Here is an 18,538-nt window from a genome sequence, read left to right as displayed (position 1 = left end):
TGACCGGTGTGAGGTGATACCTCATTGTGGTTTGATTTGCATTTTTCTAATGATTAGTGATGTTGAGCGTCCTTTCATGTGTTTGTTGGCAATCTGTATATCTTCTTTGGAGAAATAGGTCTTCCGCCCATTTTTGGATTGGGTTGTTTTTTTTTGATATTGACCCCCAGCTCTTATCTTAAACAAGTGCTATGTTATCTGCCACTAAAGGACTTTAGCTGATGGTTTTATAAAGCAAAGCAAGGCATCATCGGAAAAAGAGCTCACACACAGACAAGTTATAACTTTGGAGGCTTTGCTCTCTAGCATGTGTTTCTTAAGGTGCTGATGAATTATTTAGAAGTGGGCTCCACAGCTGGCTTCGTAGGATTTATACATCCCAGGTACTCAAGAGCTGGTTCTGCTCAAACAAAAACTTCTTTGCACATAGGGGATGCCTCCCTCAAAAGAAGGACTGCAGTCACAGGTATACTGTGACTACCAGTTCAATACCACGTGCATACCAACAAGGCTAGTAAGGTATGAAATATATCAGATAATGAACTGTCTAAAAGGAGTTGAAGAGAATCTAGCCGTTATCATTTCATTCTATACTTCCATTTTCTAAGAATGAGTGTCACTGTGATAAAACACCAACTGGCACATGGACCCATTATTTCACCTACAGCCTATCTTAGGCCAAATACAAACACCATTAAAGACTAAGAGCCTTCTTCAGGAAGATATTTTTGGATAGAACTATATATTTTCTGTTGCTAGAATTTTTTTAAAAAGATACAGAGAGTATAATACCTCTCTCACATGCCTAGCAATGTAAACAAAATTAGATAAACAGCAGAAAACATTTCAGCAAAGATAATTTTAGGAAAACGCAGACTAAATTAACTTTATCTTATAAGGAATTTAGAAAACATGAGCAAATATTGATATTGCATTAAAAAAACAAATTAACTGGTACGCCATTCAAATCTTAAAAATCAAAGAGTGTGACACTAAAAAAATGTAGTAACAGGGGCTTCCCTGGTGGCGCAGTGGTTGAGAGTCCACCTGCCGATGCAGGGGACACGGGTTCGTGCCCCGGTCCGGGAAGATCCCACATGCCGTGGAGCAGCTAGGCCCGTGGGCCATGGCCGCTGAGCCTGCGCGTCCGGAGCCTGTGCTCCGCAACGGGAGAGGCCACAACAGCGAGAGGCCCGCATACAACAACAAAACAAAAAAAATGTAATAACAGAGAAATGTGCTTCATTTTAACAAAGTACTATCAGTGGCTTATTACAACTAGATATACAAACATAAAGGTAATAATGCTAAAATGATGTAAAACTCTGAATCTCCAAGTGATGGAGTAGGCTGAAGGGAGCACCAATTGCCATCAATGTGGGACTGCAACATATTCTATCAAAAGAAACAAACTATCACTAGATAACAAAAATAAGGATATAAATAAAATGGGGGAGGGGGGAGGAGCCCAAGATGCCTGAAATCTTATAGTAAATGGTTTATTTGGTTCTGTTGCTGTGTTGTGTCTGTTTTCTTCCTCTAAGAAAAAAAGAGGATATGCGAGGGATCCAAGAATATTTCCAAGTTATACCTTAGATTTTCATTAAGGATAACTTTATATTGAAGAAATCATGATTGATACTCCTTGTCACTTTAACCACCTAACATACTATTAAAATAATTTAACAGCTATAATATTCTTTGGTTTTTTTCTTTTTTAAAAACTCTAAGTCAAGAATACTCAAGGGAACTTCTATATCTTTTAATTTAAGAAATACATCTATTTAATTCCTGAAAATTTTATTTTTTCAAGAAGTGACAACAATATGAAGTTCTAATACACCAGGAGTCTTGAAAAAAATTAGGTGATCCAATTATAGCAATTTAAATTAGAATATTCAGGAAATATATCTGAAGGCTCAAAAATATAATTTATGATTCTTTGTGAACTGAATTTCACTGAGAAATGCTTAAAGTCTAAGTTTAAAATGTGAGTGCCATTATGCTTTTTTTAAGAAAGAAAATTCACAACCTATTCAATAATCCTGAAGAAAAATCAGATTGGTATGATGTTTGTATGTACAGATGCATAAACGAACACTTTCAGGGGAAAAAAACAATCATATTAATATTTATAGGCTACAAATCACTTTCTTTTAAGGAAGATTAGAAAAGAGTTAGTAGCTAGGCACAGAGCCAGAGGTTGTTAGGGGAACCTAAAAGTAGTAAATACTAAAACTCTTAGCAGTGTAAAGGAATGCAAAAAATTCTTATACTACAAATTTTTAATTTTACAAAACCAAAAACCAGTCCAACTATGGCCCATACATGTTAATAAAAATTGAAACAAAAACTGAATGCATTTTGTAAAAATTCTATTATAATATTCTTAAATATAGTTCATATTGTTCCACTGAGTCAAGTAAGATTTAAGCTCAAGGTGGTCACAAAATTAGAGAATTTTACCTTTTCTGAGGAGATTATCACAATTTCATTGCAAGAAGATAAGGTGAATAGCCCCTTAGCGACTTATATACTTTATTTCCTTCAATGGAAAGTCCAAATATTTTAATTTTCTTACGCTTCTGGAATATTATCCAGATTTACATTAAAGGGCACTTTAATGAAAACTTTAAATATAGTTTGATAATTCTGGGGATACTTACTGAAAGAAAATTCATTAGCAAATACTGGTTTCTTGTATTTAAAAAAAAAATCAGCAAGAAAGAATTTTTAAAATCTTAACTTAAAATACACTGTAAACTGCAGACAACAATTGCCACATGTATCACAGACCAGCACAGGTAAAAAGTTTTTTCCAGATGTTTTATAAGACTTTGTATCTTCCTTTATTTGTTGGTTGGTATGAATTTTGCTACAAGAGAAAATAAAAGGCATATGATCAGTAAAAGGGAGGAAAAAAAAATATGTTAAGTAATTTCCTTTACAAACTTATAAAACTATCAGATATTTAAAATAAAAAATATTAATATTATATTGAGGAAGAAAGAACTATTCAACAATCATCTCCCTGTGTTCACTCGACTGTTCCTTAACAACGGTTCTGAACCAACTTAATGGTGGTGGCATTCTTTTTCTATCACTGCTTGGTGAAAGTCACTTGCTTTAAACGTTGTTTTTATTCTTCCCTCTTGTTTTGTGTACCTTCTATTCTTTAAATTTTTTATCCACCCGAAAGAATGTTCTGTAAGGGAAATTTTAGAAAAGCCCTCAAAAACACATTCTTAGAGAAAGGATAAAGTTTCCTTTCAAAGGGTCCTCATCCCAATGTACACATTGTAGGGAGAGTTTACAGGGATGTGTCTGCTTCCTTTGGAAAGGTGGTCTATAAAAGGCCGCTTTATCCAAAATCAAATTAAGTCCTCATCAAAGTTTAAAAACACTCAAAACACCTAAGTTTAAAAACACTGGCAAATATGTAGAGAAACTGGAATTTTCATACACTGCTGAAGGTAATGTAAACTGGTGTAACTACTCTGCTAAACTACACATACCCTATAACTAGCAATTCTAGTCCAAGGTATATACTCAAGAAAATAATATATTAACGTGTACCAAAGAGACATGGAAGAATGTTCATAGAAGCATTATTCATAAAAACCAAAAACTAAAACGACCTCGAAGTCTAAAACATAAATTAACTGTGGTATATTCACATGCTTAAATACTGTACTATTTAATACTACTGATTTCCTCAAAGTAATGTTGAGTGAAAGAAATCAGATATAAAAGAGTACACAGCATTTGATTCCACTTATATGGAGTTCAAAATTAGGCGAAACTAATCTGCAGTGTTGAAAGTCAGAATAATGTTACATTTGGGGGCAATGAATAGTGACAAGGAGGGGCATGAGCAGGGCTTCTGGGATACTGGTGATGTTCTATATTTCTTCAACTGGGTAGTGATCACATCAGTGTGCTTATTTTGTGAAAATTCATCAAACTATATGTATATCATTTGTCTACTTCTCTTATTTATATTATAGTTCAATAAAACATTTACTAAAACAAATAAATAAGTCCTTGAGGTTTTCACTCACCAGCCGGATCAGTTCTTCTTTTATAAGCCTGGTGATTTCTGCCTTTGCTTTCTGCACAGCCAGTTCATTGGCACCTGGTGAGTGAGTGGAGAACATTATTTGTATTACTAGATTTATGCTGGATGTTTATCCACTGCCTAGAGATCAGTACGTGACTTTCAGCAACATTGTACTACTTGCCAAGGTAGTCTTTCAATACCTGGTGGAACATCATCTACATTGTATCATGGCTGCTTATTATTACGATTACTTTTAGAGTTTCAAATGTAGCCAGTGATGTTAGTATTAAGAGTGTTAAGGTTAGTGAGGTACTAGTGTTACAAGTTCTTGGTATGTTGGTATGCAAAGAAAAGATAATTCGCAATTTGTCCAGAAGAGAAGAAGAAAAAGTAAAAGGAAAATATAACTTCCTAGGTTCATTTATTTAGCAAATATTTATTGGATGTTTATTATGCTCTTTAAAGTCAGCAAATGTTTTGGAAAAGTGTCACCTGAGCAAAGTCTTAAAGATGAATGGAGGACTAGCCAAGTTGGAGGAGGAGAGATGACATGAAAAGTATTTTACAAAGGGAATCATGTGTGTAATGGTACAGATTACGAAAGTAATGCTTAACTACTGAAAAGTAAGAGAGGTACAGCATGGTTGAAAAATTTTAAAAGTGTGTGAAAGAACACAGCAAGATAGCCAAGTAGATGAGGTAGGCTGAAGACATTTGTATAGTTATAAATTCAAGAAACATTAAGCACCCACCATGTATGCTATTACTGTAAGAGATTCATTATACAAAGTACTCATTCATCTCTTTATGATCTTTTGGGCTATTAGAAAAACAAACTTGTAAAGATATTACAGCAAGATGAGTAGGTAGTAAGTAGTCTACCAGAGCAACTTTTATTATTACTATTTTTTTTTCCCAAAAAAATGATGCGTCTTTTTCTTTTTTTTTTTTTTTTGCGGTGCGCGGGCCTCTCACTGCTGTGGCCTTTCCCGTGGCGGAGCACAGGCTCCGGACGCGCAGGCTCAGCGGCCATGGCTCACGGGCCCAGCCGCTCCGCGGCATGTGGGATCTTCCCAGACCGGGGCACGAACCCACGCCCCCCGCATCGGCAGGCGGACTCCCAACCACTGCGCCACCAAGGAAGCCCTATTATTTTTTCAATAAAATTTTATTTATTTATTTTTCGCTGCATTGGGTCTTCATTGCTGTGTGCAGGCTTTCTCTAGTTGTGGCAAGCGGGGGCTACTTACTCTTCGTTGCAGTGTGCAGGCTTCTCATTGTGGTGGCTTCTCTTGTTGCAGAGCACAGGCTCTAGGTGCGCGGGCTTCAGTAGTTGTGGCTCGCGGGCTCTAGAGCGCAGGCTCGGTAGTTGTGGCACACGGGCTTAGTTGCTCCACAGCATGTGGGATCATCCCAGACCAGGTCTCAAACCCATGTCCCCTGCACTGGCAGGCAGATTCTTAACCACTGCGCCACCAGGGAAGTCCCCAGAGCAACTTTTAAATATCACTTCTTCCAAGAATCTTTCCTAACTTCTCCAGGTGGGGTTAAGTGCTTTTTCCCTCAGGGCTCTCACAGGATTATGTTCATACCATCATGAGAGCACATATTTTTTTTTTGGCCACGTGTGCGGCATGCGGAATCTTAGTTCCCTGAGAAGGGATTGAACCCCTGCCCCCAGGAGCGGAAGTGTGGAGTCTTAACCACTGGACCACCAGGGAAGTCCCTGAAAGCACTTTTTTTTTTTTTTTTTTTTTTTTTGCGGTACGCGGGCCTCTCACTGTTGTGGCCTCTCCCATTGCGGAGCACAGGCTCCGGACGTGCAGGCTCAGCGGCCATGGCTCACGGGCCCAGCCACTCTGCGGCATGTGGGATCTTCCCGGACCGGGGCACGAACCCATGTCCCCTGCATCGGCAGGCGGACTCTCAACCACTGCGCCACCAGGGAAGCCCCTGAAAGCACATTTTTAAGGTAGAATGGACAAGATGTTTTTTCTGACTAGATGTGAACAGTGAAGAAGAGGAACAAAGATGCTAAGAGTTGAGCAGCAAGTAAAGAAAATAACAGGTAATAAAGGAGATACTGAATCCAAGAGGAAGAACAGGTGCTACTATTAGCAGTGATAGTGGATGAAATTCGATTCTGAGATCGTTGTGGCTGAGGTGCTCAGGGGACACCAAGTTGGAAATTTCAGTAAGGCCAATGGAAACAAGGAGCAGAAGTAGAGGAGAGACGGAGATTAGAGAGCCATCAAGGCTAAGTGTGGAGGGATTTGAAGCCAGGGGACAATGCCAGGAAGTAGGTACATCTAGAGAGGTAACACGGTGCACATCTATAAAAGGAATAGAGCTGGACCAAAGAAGCAGACTAGAGATTAAGGACTAGGAGTGAAATGTCAAAGAATAAAAGAAGAACTGGGGTTGTAGAGAACTATGTTTTTATCATTAAAAAAAAAAATGATGGCATGTGGAACTTCCCCGACCAGAGATCGAACCCATGTCCCCTGCAGTAGAAGCTCGAAGTCTTAACCACTGAACCACCGGGGAAGTCCTGTTCTTATCATTTTATGTAAGAAAATCAAATAAGGAAAACAATTCACAAGAAATGGGAAAATTTCCCCCCTTATTAGATATGCTTTTTCAAACCCATAGAGAGGAGAGGAGAGGAAAGGACGAAGGGAGGAGTGGGAGGGAGAAGAGGAAGAAAAGAAATGGGAGGGGGGAGGGGAAGAGGAGGAAGTGGAGAAAGAAGAGGAGGAGGAGGAGGAAGAAAAAGAAACAGTTTAACAACAGGAAGGAAAGGGCCATGAGTACGGCTGTGAAGTCAGAGCAACATATCTAATCTAAGCCCTACACCTCGACCAGCCACTGACCAAAACATTTTAAAGCTGTGGGTGCTGGAAGGGAAGAAAGGTAGATGAACGTGGAGCCAAGGGTATAATCAAGAGCCAAGCCAGAATGAAAATTATTTAAAAAATGAAATTCAGGAGGAAAATATGCTACTTGGCATGAGTTGATGTGTAGCCTGTTGACATTCTCTGCTGTTTTAAAAAGAAGGAAAATGATACTCCCACCCAGCTCCAAGTGAAGAGCAATTTTCCTGCGTTAGTTAGAGCCTGACCATTTGGACCAGTTTAAATTTTTGACTGACACAGCTTCTTTAGGTAATAGGTTACATATGTTTATAAGCTGTCATGAAAAAGTGGCATTTCCTTTCATTGGTCCCAAAACAACTCTGGCTGCTTTTAAGGGATTCTCCACTAGTAAAAGCAGAGGGTCACAAAACAGGCTATAAATTATACAGGCTGGCTAGGCACGTACGTCCTTCCTGTTCTCCTTCCCACTGCCGGGAGCTGCTGAGCCACACAGAGCCTCTAAGGAGCCAGGCAGTGGGGTCCCTCCAATTACAGAACTAGAAACAGATGACACTAGGCTCCTTCCAACACCTGTTTTCATCCTATTAGTGTTCAGTTGATTTGGTTGGAGTTTCAAAAACTAAAAGATCCTTTAAATCTAATCATCTATGAAAATTCTCAAAGCTTTAGGTCATTTTAATTACCAATCTCCAGCTCTTATTTAGCATATTTATGTTGCCAGAATTCTCAAGATTCATTTCTGACAAGGTTATCTTTTTACTGGGGGAGAGAAACCTTGCTTAGATTATAAAAATTAGATGTTACTTCCTAAATACAAGTTGACAGTGGAAAGAAGCACCCAGAACCACTTTAGGTGGATGGAAAAGTCAGCAGAAGCTGTGGGCTTCTCATTTCACTTCACTTGGTAGTACAGGAGATATGTTCTGATAAAGTTATATACAAATTAAACCTGGCATACATTAATTATACTACACTAAATAAGTATAATTACTTTTAAATTAATAAATTATATATGGGATCCTTTTTCAAAGCAAACAATCATCTCTGATTTACCTCTTTAAAAGGCAGTCATTTAAAATACTGGTTTTGAAATCTTAGAGATATTCAGAATAAACTACAGTTATGTTATTGCAAAAAAAAATACAATACTGGTTTTGCTTAAATGACACCTATGACATTCAAGCTGAATATACAAGGATGACTCCATGTTTACAAAAGGTTTTATCATCAGATTCTACTGAATGACATCCTGTATGGCCTAATGAACACAGTAGTAAGAGAGAGCTGTCCAGTTCCAAGTGCAGAAAGATTTCAGTGTTAATTTTCTCTCCTTGAACGCTGAGGTGCCAGCAACCCGCATTTTGCCTCACAATAAGGAACAGTGTCACATGATTCAGAAACACACTGAGTCACTGGCAGAGCAAAAGTCTTTCAGGATATATAAAAGGGTGCCATTTAAAAACCTGACTTGAAATAGATATGATCCAGTTTCTCAAAGTCACAATCACAAACAAAAAAATACAACTTGCCTAGTTCTGGACCCACATTCTTTGCATACCATTTAACATATGTATGAATCTTACTGTACTGTAAAGGTAGAATTTCAATAATATGGAAAACATAAAGGCTATATCTGAGTTTTACCTTCGCCACAATTCTTCATTTTAAAAAGTCCGAAAGTGAGAGTGACATCAGTGAAAATGGCACAGGAGGGAATTTCAAAAGCCTGTCCCTCCACAAAAGCAGTGAATAAACTTGCAAAAACTATTAAAATCAATTTTATCAGAATTCAGAAAGTAATAAAAACCTTACATCAACCAGGCAAACCCTTATTAAAGGAGAAAAAAACAAAACCCCAGCTCAATCCTGGTAACAAAACTTTTCTGTTTTTTAACTTACTCTGATCCTATCAAGCATTTTGACCAGGAAACAACTTCTACTTAGGGTAAATGAGATGCACACTGCACGTGCATTTCTCTTCTTGTAGTCTTTATGTTAAGAAGTCACACAAAAACAATTTGAGGTCACCAGTTAAAAGTAAAGTAAATAGGCACAGTACTAATTTACTTTCACATCTGTGAAATTCTTTGTTTTGTCCAGGAAAGAATCAAACCCTAAAAATAAGTCTTCGGGCTTCCCTGGTGGCGCAGTGGTTGAGAGTCCACCTGCCAATGCAGGGGACACGGGTTTGTGCCCCGGTCCGGGAAGATCCCACATGTCGCGGAGCGGCTGGGCCCGTGAGCCACGGCCGCTGAGCCTGCGCGTCCGGAGCCTGTGCTACGCAACGGGAGAGGCCACAACAGTGAGAGGCCCGCGTACCGCAAGAAAAAATAAAAAGTCCTCATATATATTTAAAACATTTTTAGTTTATATTTATTTCAGTAAGGAACTTACATACAGTTATAAAGTCCTCACCAAAATCAAAGGAATGCCAAAATATAACAAGAAAATACTAACTAGTGATAAACCTTATTTACAATATACTTTCAGTTTGTATTTCCATTGATCTTTCCAGCAACAAACTTTAGAGCTGAGCTAGCCAATTCAGTAGCCATCAGCTATGTGGCTATTTAGATTTAAGTTAATAAAAATTAAATTAAATTTAAAATTTCTTGGTCACACTGGCCGTATTTCAAGTGCTCCACAGCCATCAGAGTTTTTATTGGATGGTGCGGCTTTAGCGAGATCACATGGATATGCCTGTCAAATAATATTTTGTGTGCAGAAGAGAAGTGGCTCTAGAGCATGATCAGATGCATTATTCAGAAAATTTATCAAGTGCCTACCTACCATGTGTCAGACACTGGGAATACAGAAGATGATAAAGTCACTGCATTCACAGAGCTCTAGTAGGGGAGACAGAAACAAGTAAAAATATACTATAATTTCTATGTAATGAGTACTGTGAAGAAAAACAAAGCAAGTAAAGAGCTACAGAGTGGTGAAATGAGATCAAGTAAGGCTTCCTTGTTAGAAGTGATGTGTATAACTCAAAGGACTAGACTGGTGTTTAAGATTATACAAGGTATGGGAGAGCTCCTTTGTAGCCAGCTAAGCCATTTAAGCAGTAGATATGCAGACTCTGGATTTACATGACACATGGAGTAAAACCTCTTCACAGCTACAACACCAGTGTTCAAAAAATATTTAGTTCATTAAGTAGATGAAATGGATCTGTGGCTGGTCTATGCTTAAAAATCTATTATTAAAATGTTCAAATTAAATATAAATGAAGGGAGACAAGTTATCTACCATGCAGTACATAACGAAGTAGGAAAAAAATCAAACTGGAAACTGTCTTTTGAATTCATTCATGAATGTATAAAATAAGGTTAAAAAACACACCTGATCACTCTTAGATAACGCATTACTTATACCCTTTAAGGGACTTCCTTGGTGGCGCAGTGGTTAAGAATCTGCCTGCCAATGCAGGGGACATGGGTTCGAGCCCTGGTCCGGGAAGATTCCACATGTTGCGGAGCAACTAAGCCCGTGCGCCATAACTACTGAGCCTGTGCTCTACAACCCGCGTGCTGCAACTACTGAAGCCCATCCGCCTAGAGCCCGTGCTCCACAATCAGAGATGCCACCGCAATGAGAAGCCTGCACACCGCAACAAAGAGTAGCCCCCGTTGGCCACAACTAGAGAAAGCCCGGGCACAGCAATGAAGACCCAACTCAGCCAAAAATAAAGAAATAAATATACCCTGTGAGTTATGGTATTAATTGTCCTATCCTGTTTTTTAAAAAGGTATGTATGAACTTTTAGGCATAAAATCACAGGCAATATTTGCTTGGATAAACAAGCATTAAGTGGACTATTATATATAGTTGATTTACTTTCTAACCTAAACTTTGGCCTGAACGTTCTACTTACTGGAAGCATAAACAAACCAGTCCTGAAAATACATGTTTTCTTATAGAGTGATTTTCAATTTGACCAAATTGTCAAAACTGAAAGAGTCCCAAACACAGATCATTCACCTCTATATATGTACTAAACTTCTAAATAAAGACCACAATGATAGATGAAACTATTTTTTTTCTTATAGGTGTTCCTCATTTTCAGTCCTCTCTAGAACTGACCTCATATTCTTTCTGTGTCTATTACATCTATATCAACTGTGATCTAACTCAAGATTGAAACAGAACGAACAGTACATACTTTCAATTGCCAAGTAAATTTTCCGCTCTCCTTCCTTGGGTTCTTTGCCAGGTGGGAAGTATGTTCCTCTGATTGTAATTGCAGCTTCAGAATATTCACTGATTCTCTGCAGAGCTTCCTTAGAGGTAACTTTCCACCTAGCAGTCTATGAAATAAAGAGTGGGGGGACAATTATACTCCAATAAAGATGTTAAAAAAATAAAATAAAAAAGAGTGGGGGTAAAAAATCACTTTACAACAGAATAAAGAAACCTGATGTACTGACAAAGAATAGGTTAACTAAATCATATTATGGTCAATATTAAGATTATAATTAATACCTGCATCATAAATTCATTTAGATTCTAATGTAACTAGAACATAATCATAAATATGGAATTTCTAGTGCTGTCTCCCCATCTAGATAAAAAGTAAAGCAGCCATTTAAATGTTCATGGGTTTTAAACAAGGCATTTTCGCTCCTAAAAAAGGAGTTTCTACTCTACAATAAAAAAAAAAAAAAGTTTAAATCTGTTACTTGCCTGTGGGAAGTCATTGATCTCTAATTCTTCTTCATATCTCTTAAAAGATTCATTCTGTCCACCATCCTGTCTCTCCTCTTCTTGTTTCTCCAAAGGCACATAATTAAGCTTGGCATTGATCTTTTCAGCAAGTTGCTCTGCAATGGTTTTTGCAGAGACAGTGGGAGCCAGGATGGTGCCACCTCTAAGAATTGCATTGGTGGCCTGCTGCATCACATCCTGCAGTTAAAGAAGACCTACAGTCAAATCTCAAATGAGGGCAGAGACAAGACCAAAGATCCCACCACAAAGTATTCTCTGGAAAGCCACTAACTAAAAGCATCTTTCTAATGTAAAGTGCTACCCGTAAGTGCAATTTAACAGCATATATTTATAACAGACAGTTTAATATATCTCCCTTACTTGATGAGAAAACAATAATATTCAATTTTACATTAAAAATTCTACTGAATCATACATAATTAGGTAACTCTTGATATCAAATATAGTATAATATTTCTAAAATCATTTACATACTTTGTGGCTACTAGGAGTTTTCCTCTGAATCAGAATCTTTGCCCACTACCACCACTGAGCTCTTCCTTCCCCCATGGACCAACCCAACATTCTATAAATTACAGTAAATGACTTTACTCAACACATTTTTTAAAATTTGAACTTAATTTTACTATGTGCCTAATGCAGAGATAATTCTTCTGTGGGTAATACACGACTCACACCACAAGCTCTTCTAACAACAGCGAAAAGTTAGAGCCATTTGTTTTCACAGTAAAGAGTTATTAGTAGCAATAATCCAAGAGAATATTAGGTGAGGTGCTGTGTCCCTGTTGTCAGAAGAGGCACAGGCTTGAGTACAGTAAACAATTTATAGTAACTCACTGGCTAACTAAAACAGATGCAGAGACCCAAGGCTCTGAGCCTTGATTGTGGCTGCCTCACTGGGTCAGCCCACTGGCCTCTAGCTTGGTCATCCCACTTGGACACTAGAGACCTGAACCTATACAGGCTACTGGACACAGGGCCCTGCAGGTCCCCAAACTCTCAAAATCTTAAAAATACTGTCAAAATTAACAAATTGTTCTTTAGGAATGCTATGAAAATTTAACCTTAGTTTAAAATTAAGTTAACCAAAATGCTGGAGAGGGTGTGGAGAAAAGGGAACCCTCCTACACCGTTGGTGGGAATGTAAACTGGTGCAGCAACTATGGAGAACAGTATGGAGGTTCATCAAAAAACTAAAAGTAGAGCTGCCATATGATCCAGCAATCCCACTCCTGGGCATATATCTGGACAAAACTATAATTCAAAAAGATACATGCACCCTTATGTTCATAGCAGCACTATTTACAATAGCCAAGACATGGAAACAACCTAAATGTCCATGAATGGATAAAGAAGATGTGGTATGTGTATACACACACACACACACACACACACACACACATATGTACATATATACATACACACAATGGAATACTACTCAGCCATAAAAAAGAATGAAATAATGCCATTTGCAGCAACATGATGAACCTAGAGATTATCATACTAGGAAAGTAAGTCAGGAAGAGAAAGACAAATACCATATGATATTACTTATATGTGGAATCTAAAATATGACACAAATGAACCTATCTACAAAACAGAAACAGACTCAGACATAGAGAACAGACTTGTTTATGGTTGCCAAGGGGGAGGGGGCTGGGGGAGGGATGGATTGGGAGTTTGGGATTAGCAGATACAAACTATTATATAGAGAATGGGTAAAGAAGGTCCTATTGTATAGCAGAGGGAACTATATTCAATATCCTGTAATAAACCATAATGGAAAAAAGAATATATATATATGTACAACTGAATCACTTTGTTGTACAGCAAAAACTATCACAACACTATAAATCAACTATACTTCAAAAAAAAAATTAAGTTAACCAAAAAACTCCCAAGAGAAACAAGGCAAGTGAAATATTTAACACATTTTCCCACTGTCTAAACCCATGTTAGTTTCAGTTATGTAACTGGATATTCATACTTCCAAGGTATTGTTTGTGTGCCCAATAACCCACCTAATATAAACAGAAAAGAAAGAAAAGAGAGTTATTTCTTTAGCATTTTGTTAAGATCAATCAGAATACTACTTTATAAAATTATCCATGGTTAACATGCTTAACAGTTAGGCCTTCCAGACTAGGCATTAAGACCTCAGTTAACCACACTAGAGAAATCACCCAAATATAATAATTAAAGAATTCTGTATTGAGAATAATGTTAAATGCTTACTACCTCAGTGTCTAAAATAACTTCTTGTTCACTTGTGCTGCCATAATTCCTGAAAAGCATTTAAATCAAAGAACTTACAAAAAGTACTAAGACTTGGAACAAATTACTTAATACCTGAGACTCAATCCCCAAATTCTTCTGAGCATTGATTCTAAGAGCCAATCTCTTTGCAATTTCTAACTTCTCAGCATTTCCTGCAGTTGGAGCAGGAACACTAGATGTTCCAGGAGCAGCCATATCCTTCACTCTCTTCTTTGAATTAAACATGCTTTCAATTTGCTCATCAATCTAAACAAGAAGAAAAAGGATTAGTAAAAATCTAATTAAAAATACCAATTTATAGAGGGAGAAGAGGAGGAGAAGGGGAAAGGAAAGGGAGGAGAGGGGAGAGAGGGAGGGAGGGGGGGAGGGAGGGAGGGAGGGAGGGAGGGAGGGAGGGAGGAAGGAAGGAAAGAAAGAAACAGAGATACAAGGCTGCAAGAACCACTTCAGCAGACTCCTGAGTGGTACAGATACATCCCAATTCAGTAAATGAAGAACATGTGCTGTCAAGACAGAGCAGACAATTTGATGCAGATGAGTTGCTCCAGGGCCAAGGCCTTAAGGCCAAATTACATACACTGCAATGAAAGGGGCTGGACAAGGGCAATAACTCAAGACCAGTGGACACCTAAAAATACAGTCAGTGGTTCCCAGGGCAAATGCTGCAACAGGGTTCCTAAATTTCTTCCCAACTTCAAAAATGCAATTGGATTTATCTAAAACACTGGGTAAGAGAATCAGGAAAAAAAGCCTTTATTGGTTTTTTTCCTTCAAGGAAGGAAAGAAATGAAGGTTGGTTTCCCCATCAAAGCAAGAGCAATGCTGAAAATTAGGCTAATATTTTAAATCTCAAATGAAGAGCAAGCTTTTTTCAGGGTTTAAAATTAATTAGGTTAATTTAGAAAGACCTTTTACTGAAATGGAAACAGACAACTTATCTTCTTTTTAAAATATTTGTTATCTACTAAGGGGTTTGAGTTACCAACTACTTTTAAACTAACATTTAAATAACCCTTTTAAATTAAACAGCATACATGGCGTTAAAATCCAAAACAAATGCATAAATCAGGAATGGGGAAGGTATATGGAGCTAGGTGACAGGGGTAACTTTACTTTTAACTTTATTCACTTTAGTATTGCTCTATTTTTTTTTTACAAAACTTATATTTTAACAAGAAGGAAAAAAATCAACATATTTCATTATGAGATTTTTTAAAAATGTTTAAGTAACATAAAAAAACTGAGGTGGTTTTAAAAACAATCCCACATATTCTTTAATACTCTTCCCTCCAAGAGGTGGAGCCTCTCCTTAAATGTGGCCTCGACTTAGTGATTTGATTCTAACAGACAAAAAAAAAGTGGAAAAGCCAGTATGTAACTTCAGAGACTAGTCATAAAAGGTACTAAGGCTTCCTCTTTGCTCTCTCTTGGATCACTCATTCTGGGGGAGCCAGCTGCCATGCTGTAAGGACACAAATGCAGAGTGAAGAACAGAGGCATCCTACCAACATTAAAGTGACTGAGCCATCTTGGAAGAAGATGGTCCTGCATCAGTGAAGCCTTCAGATAACTGCAACCTGGGACAACAGCTTGACTGCAAACTCATGAGACCCTAAGTAAGAACTACTTGGCTAAACTTCTCCTGATTTCCTAACCCTCAGGAATCATGAGATAATAAATGTTTACTGTTTTAACCTACTAAGTTTTGGATTGATTTGTTACATGGTAACAAATAACTAAAATATTGACTTAATTGAATTTTAAGCCAGTATGGTATGCTAGTAAGAAATGGCCTAGAGTTAATAGGAGACCTTGGTCTGGTCCCGGCTGTGCTTAACAGCCAGTGTGGTCATTTCCTGAAATGACAAGATCAGACTGAATTCCTGATTTCCTAAATTGTGTTCTGAGCTAAGGTTTAACAGGGTATGTTTCAAAAACAAACAAAAAAAAGTTCTATGATCAAATATCAAATATGTTGGAAGATTTCTGTGTCAAATAAAGTTAAATAAGATTATTTTATTAATGACTTTTCACATCCTTTGATAGGATACCACTAAGAGTGGTATATACTAGGCAGATTTTCCAAAATTATTTTATAATGAAAACATCTAAAGCTCAAGATCCTGGGATTAAGGCTCCAAAGAATACTCTGGGAAACCCTTAACTTGCTGAGTCCTCAGGGTCCCTTTTCACTGGGTTACAAATAATTCTGTAAGCTAAGAACATGGGCTTTGAAGTAAGAACAGAATGGGTATAGATCCCAGCTCCTCCCCTTAACAGCTATGCAAATCTGAAAAGGTTATTTCTTTCTAAGCCTCAGTCTCCTCAATTATAAAATGGGAATACTCTGAGTATCCACTCATCTAGCTATTGTGAGGAAGTAAATGAAATAATCCCTGTAAAGCACTTTGCACAGGACATGGCACTTAGTAGAACTCAATAAATGTTGACTATTATTATTACTAAGGATGTTGTATAACAATTAAATTGTAAAAGATTAAAAAACAATATTAGTACCAATGATGTTAAAGATACAGGGAGCCAGGCACTCTTATATAACACTATTGTGAGTGCAAACTGGTACTCACCTTGCAGGAGAACAATCTGACAACGTTTTAAGACCAAATTAGATACACCCTTTGGCCTAGCAATTCCATTTATACATTCATCCTCAAGACTTAATGCAACGAATGTGCAAGGTTTAATGTTCAAGAATGAGCGATGAAGTACAGTAAAGTATATTCCAAATAAAAAATACATGGAAACAAACATGTTTGTTTCCATATATTCAAAAATAAGGATTTGATTCATTAAACAGTGGAACATCCATATAATGAAATATGTAACCAAAGAATAGCATAAGAGTGAATTTACTAAAAGGGAAGACTTCAACATAGGACTATTGTAAAGATTATAAAGCAGTATGATCTCATGTTTATGAAATTACAGAAACACAGGCATATGTGAATACGTCTGTATACACAGAAAAAAACTGAGAAGGGTACACAACGAAAAGTTTCCAGTAACTTGCTAACTAAACAAGCCTATGGTAAAACCTCCAGTACCAAAGGAATAATTGATTCAACTGGTAAGAATAAGGCTTAGAACAACAATACTTACATCAACTGCAGCATCCTCATCATCCGAATCTTGAAGACCAAGAGCAGCTTTTTGTAACTTCTTTCTCTCATTTGCCAAAGCTTGTTCTGTTTCATCAAACTTGAATCCCTTACCAGAGAACCCACTACTCTTTTTAATTATTTTCCCTTCCTTTCAAGGAAAAACAAGAAAGTTAATTTCATAATAAAAAACTTTAATATTCAGGAATTTATGGCAACTAAATATTTTTCAAGGCGGTGTTGACAATGTAACAAAAACATTTCATCTAGCATGTGAGAAAAAGGAACTCTATGTAGACTACAAAAAATACTAAGTTGAAGCAAAAGGGAGCATTTTATTTTCACTCCTTTCCCTTCCTCGCTAAAGAGATAAGTGAAAATAATCCTATCAAGATTTACAGGTATTAAATATTCAAGATCTAGAACACAATGACTTGCATAAAAATGAGACTTAAAAAACTCACAGCTTTCTGTTGATCTTTGAAATCACTCCAAAGTTTCTCTAGATCAGGTGGCACTGCAGTCCCTGACAATTCAAGGGCTTTAATTATGTCACCAGCATACCGAGCCTGATCTTCTGTGATGAAAGTATAGGCGAAGCCCTAGTGAATGATGAAAAAGTGATACTATTAAACACTAACAAGATGAATCCTCCTTAGATCACAAATAAGATAAAATCTGAGTCACCTAATATACCCTCTTTAAGATGACTCCATTACTAAAGAATTTCAAAGACCACAAAAGAGTCCTACTAAATTCTTTAATGGTTCAAAGTGAAATACCTAAGTTTAATATTTAAAAATAAGCAAAACCAGAAAATTTCTAATCTCTTTATGCATAAAGGGAAATACATGTGATTTTTACATAAATGTACAACTCCACTGTCATAAGTATTAACTTTAATATATCTTATTTCTCCCTTTTTGCTTGCATTCCCTTCCTCCACTACCTACTGCACCTCTCTACCCCAGCTAACCTGTGTTAACGTCCTAGAATACAGCTTCCCATATTTTTTAAAGACCAATTAAAAGATATAAAAACATACACACATGTATATCTGATATGTTTTTAACATATACAAAAATGAAGTCAGCTATATCACTTCCCTGGGATTCTCTAAAGCCTAAGGATGCAGGTGTCCCCAGCAGCTTTTTGGTTCAGGCAAGAGAAAGACTGGAGTTGTAAGTAGAGGAATAGCAAACACAATTAGATTGCCATCTTCACAAAACACTCTACCCTACCAGTGAACTGTTATAAATTTTAAAACATGATTTAATATTTTATTTCAGGAGTACCTAGTTACCAGATTTGACCCATGGCCTACTTTTATACGATCCATGAACTAAAAGTGGTATTACATTTTTTAGGGTTGTGTACACACGTATACACACACACACACACACACACACACAATGTGACAGAGACTGCGTGTGGCCCAAAAAGGCTACAATTTTAACTACCTGGCCCTTTACACAAAA

At 37.3% G+C, this 18,538-nt stretch overlaps 1 protein-coding gene across 2 annotated transcripts in view; it reads right to left on the bottom strand.

Annotated features, from left to right (window-relative positions):
* Positions 1 to 1,930: 1,930 nt before the first annotated feature.
* Positions 1,931 to 18,538, bottom strand: part of DDX46 (DEAD-box helicase 46) — a 59,067-nt gene continuing 42,459 nt past the window's right edge. Inside the window, exons 17-23 of one of the 2 annotated variants that reach the window (XM_029217438.1) lie at positions 17,525 to 17,662; positions 17,062 to 17,211; positions 14,011 to 14,187; positions 11,623 to 11,841; positions 11,102 to 11,246; positions 4,062 to 4,135; positions 1,931 to 2,875 (exon numbers count right to left, since the gene is read on the bottom strand). In XM_029217438.1, coding sequence (XP_029073271.1) covers positions 2,828 to 2,875; positions 4,062 to 4,135; positions 11,102 to 11,246; positions 11,623 to 11,841; positions 14,011 to 14,187; positions 17,062 to 17,211; positions 17,525 to 17,662 — 951 coding nt within the window. In that variant the 3' untranslated portion in view covers positions 1,931 to 2,827. The remainder of the gene's footprint in view (positions 2,876 to 4,061; positions 4,136 to 11,101; positions 11,247 to 11,622; positions 11,842 to 14,010; positions 14,188 to 17,061; positions 17,212 to 17,524; positions 17,663 to 18,538) is intronic. The other variant, XM_029217439.1, reaches the window with a different exon arrangement.

This window comes from Monodon monoceros, unplaced genomic scaffold (assembly GCF_005190385.1).
Source record: "Monodon monoceros isolate NGI ecotype Baffin Bay Population unplaced genomic scaffold, NGI_Narwhal_1 Super_Scaffold_12, whole genome shotgun sequence".
NCBI lineage: Eukaryota > Metazoa > Chordata > Mammalia > Artiodactyla > Monodontidae > Monodon > Monodon monoceros.
This window is presented reverse-complemented; position numbering and strand designations above follow the sequence as displayed.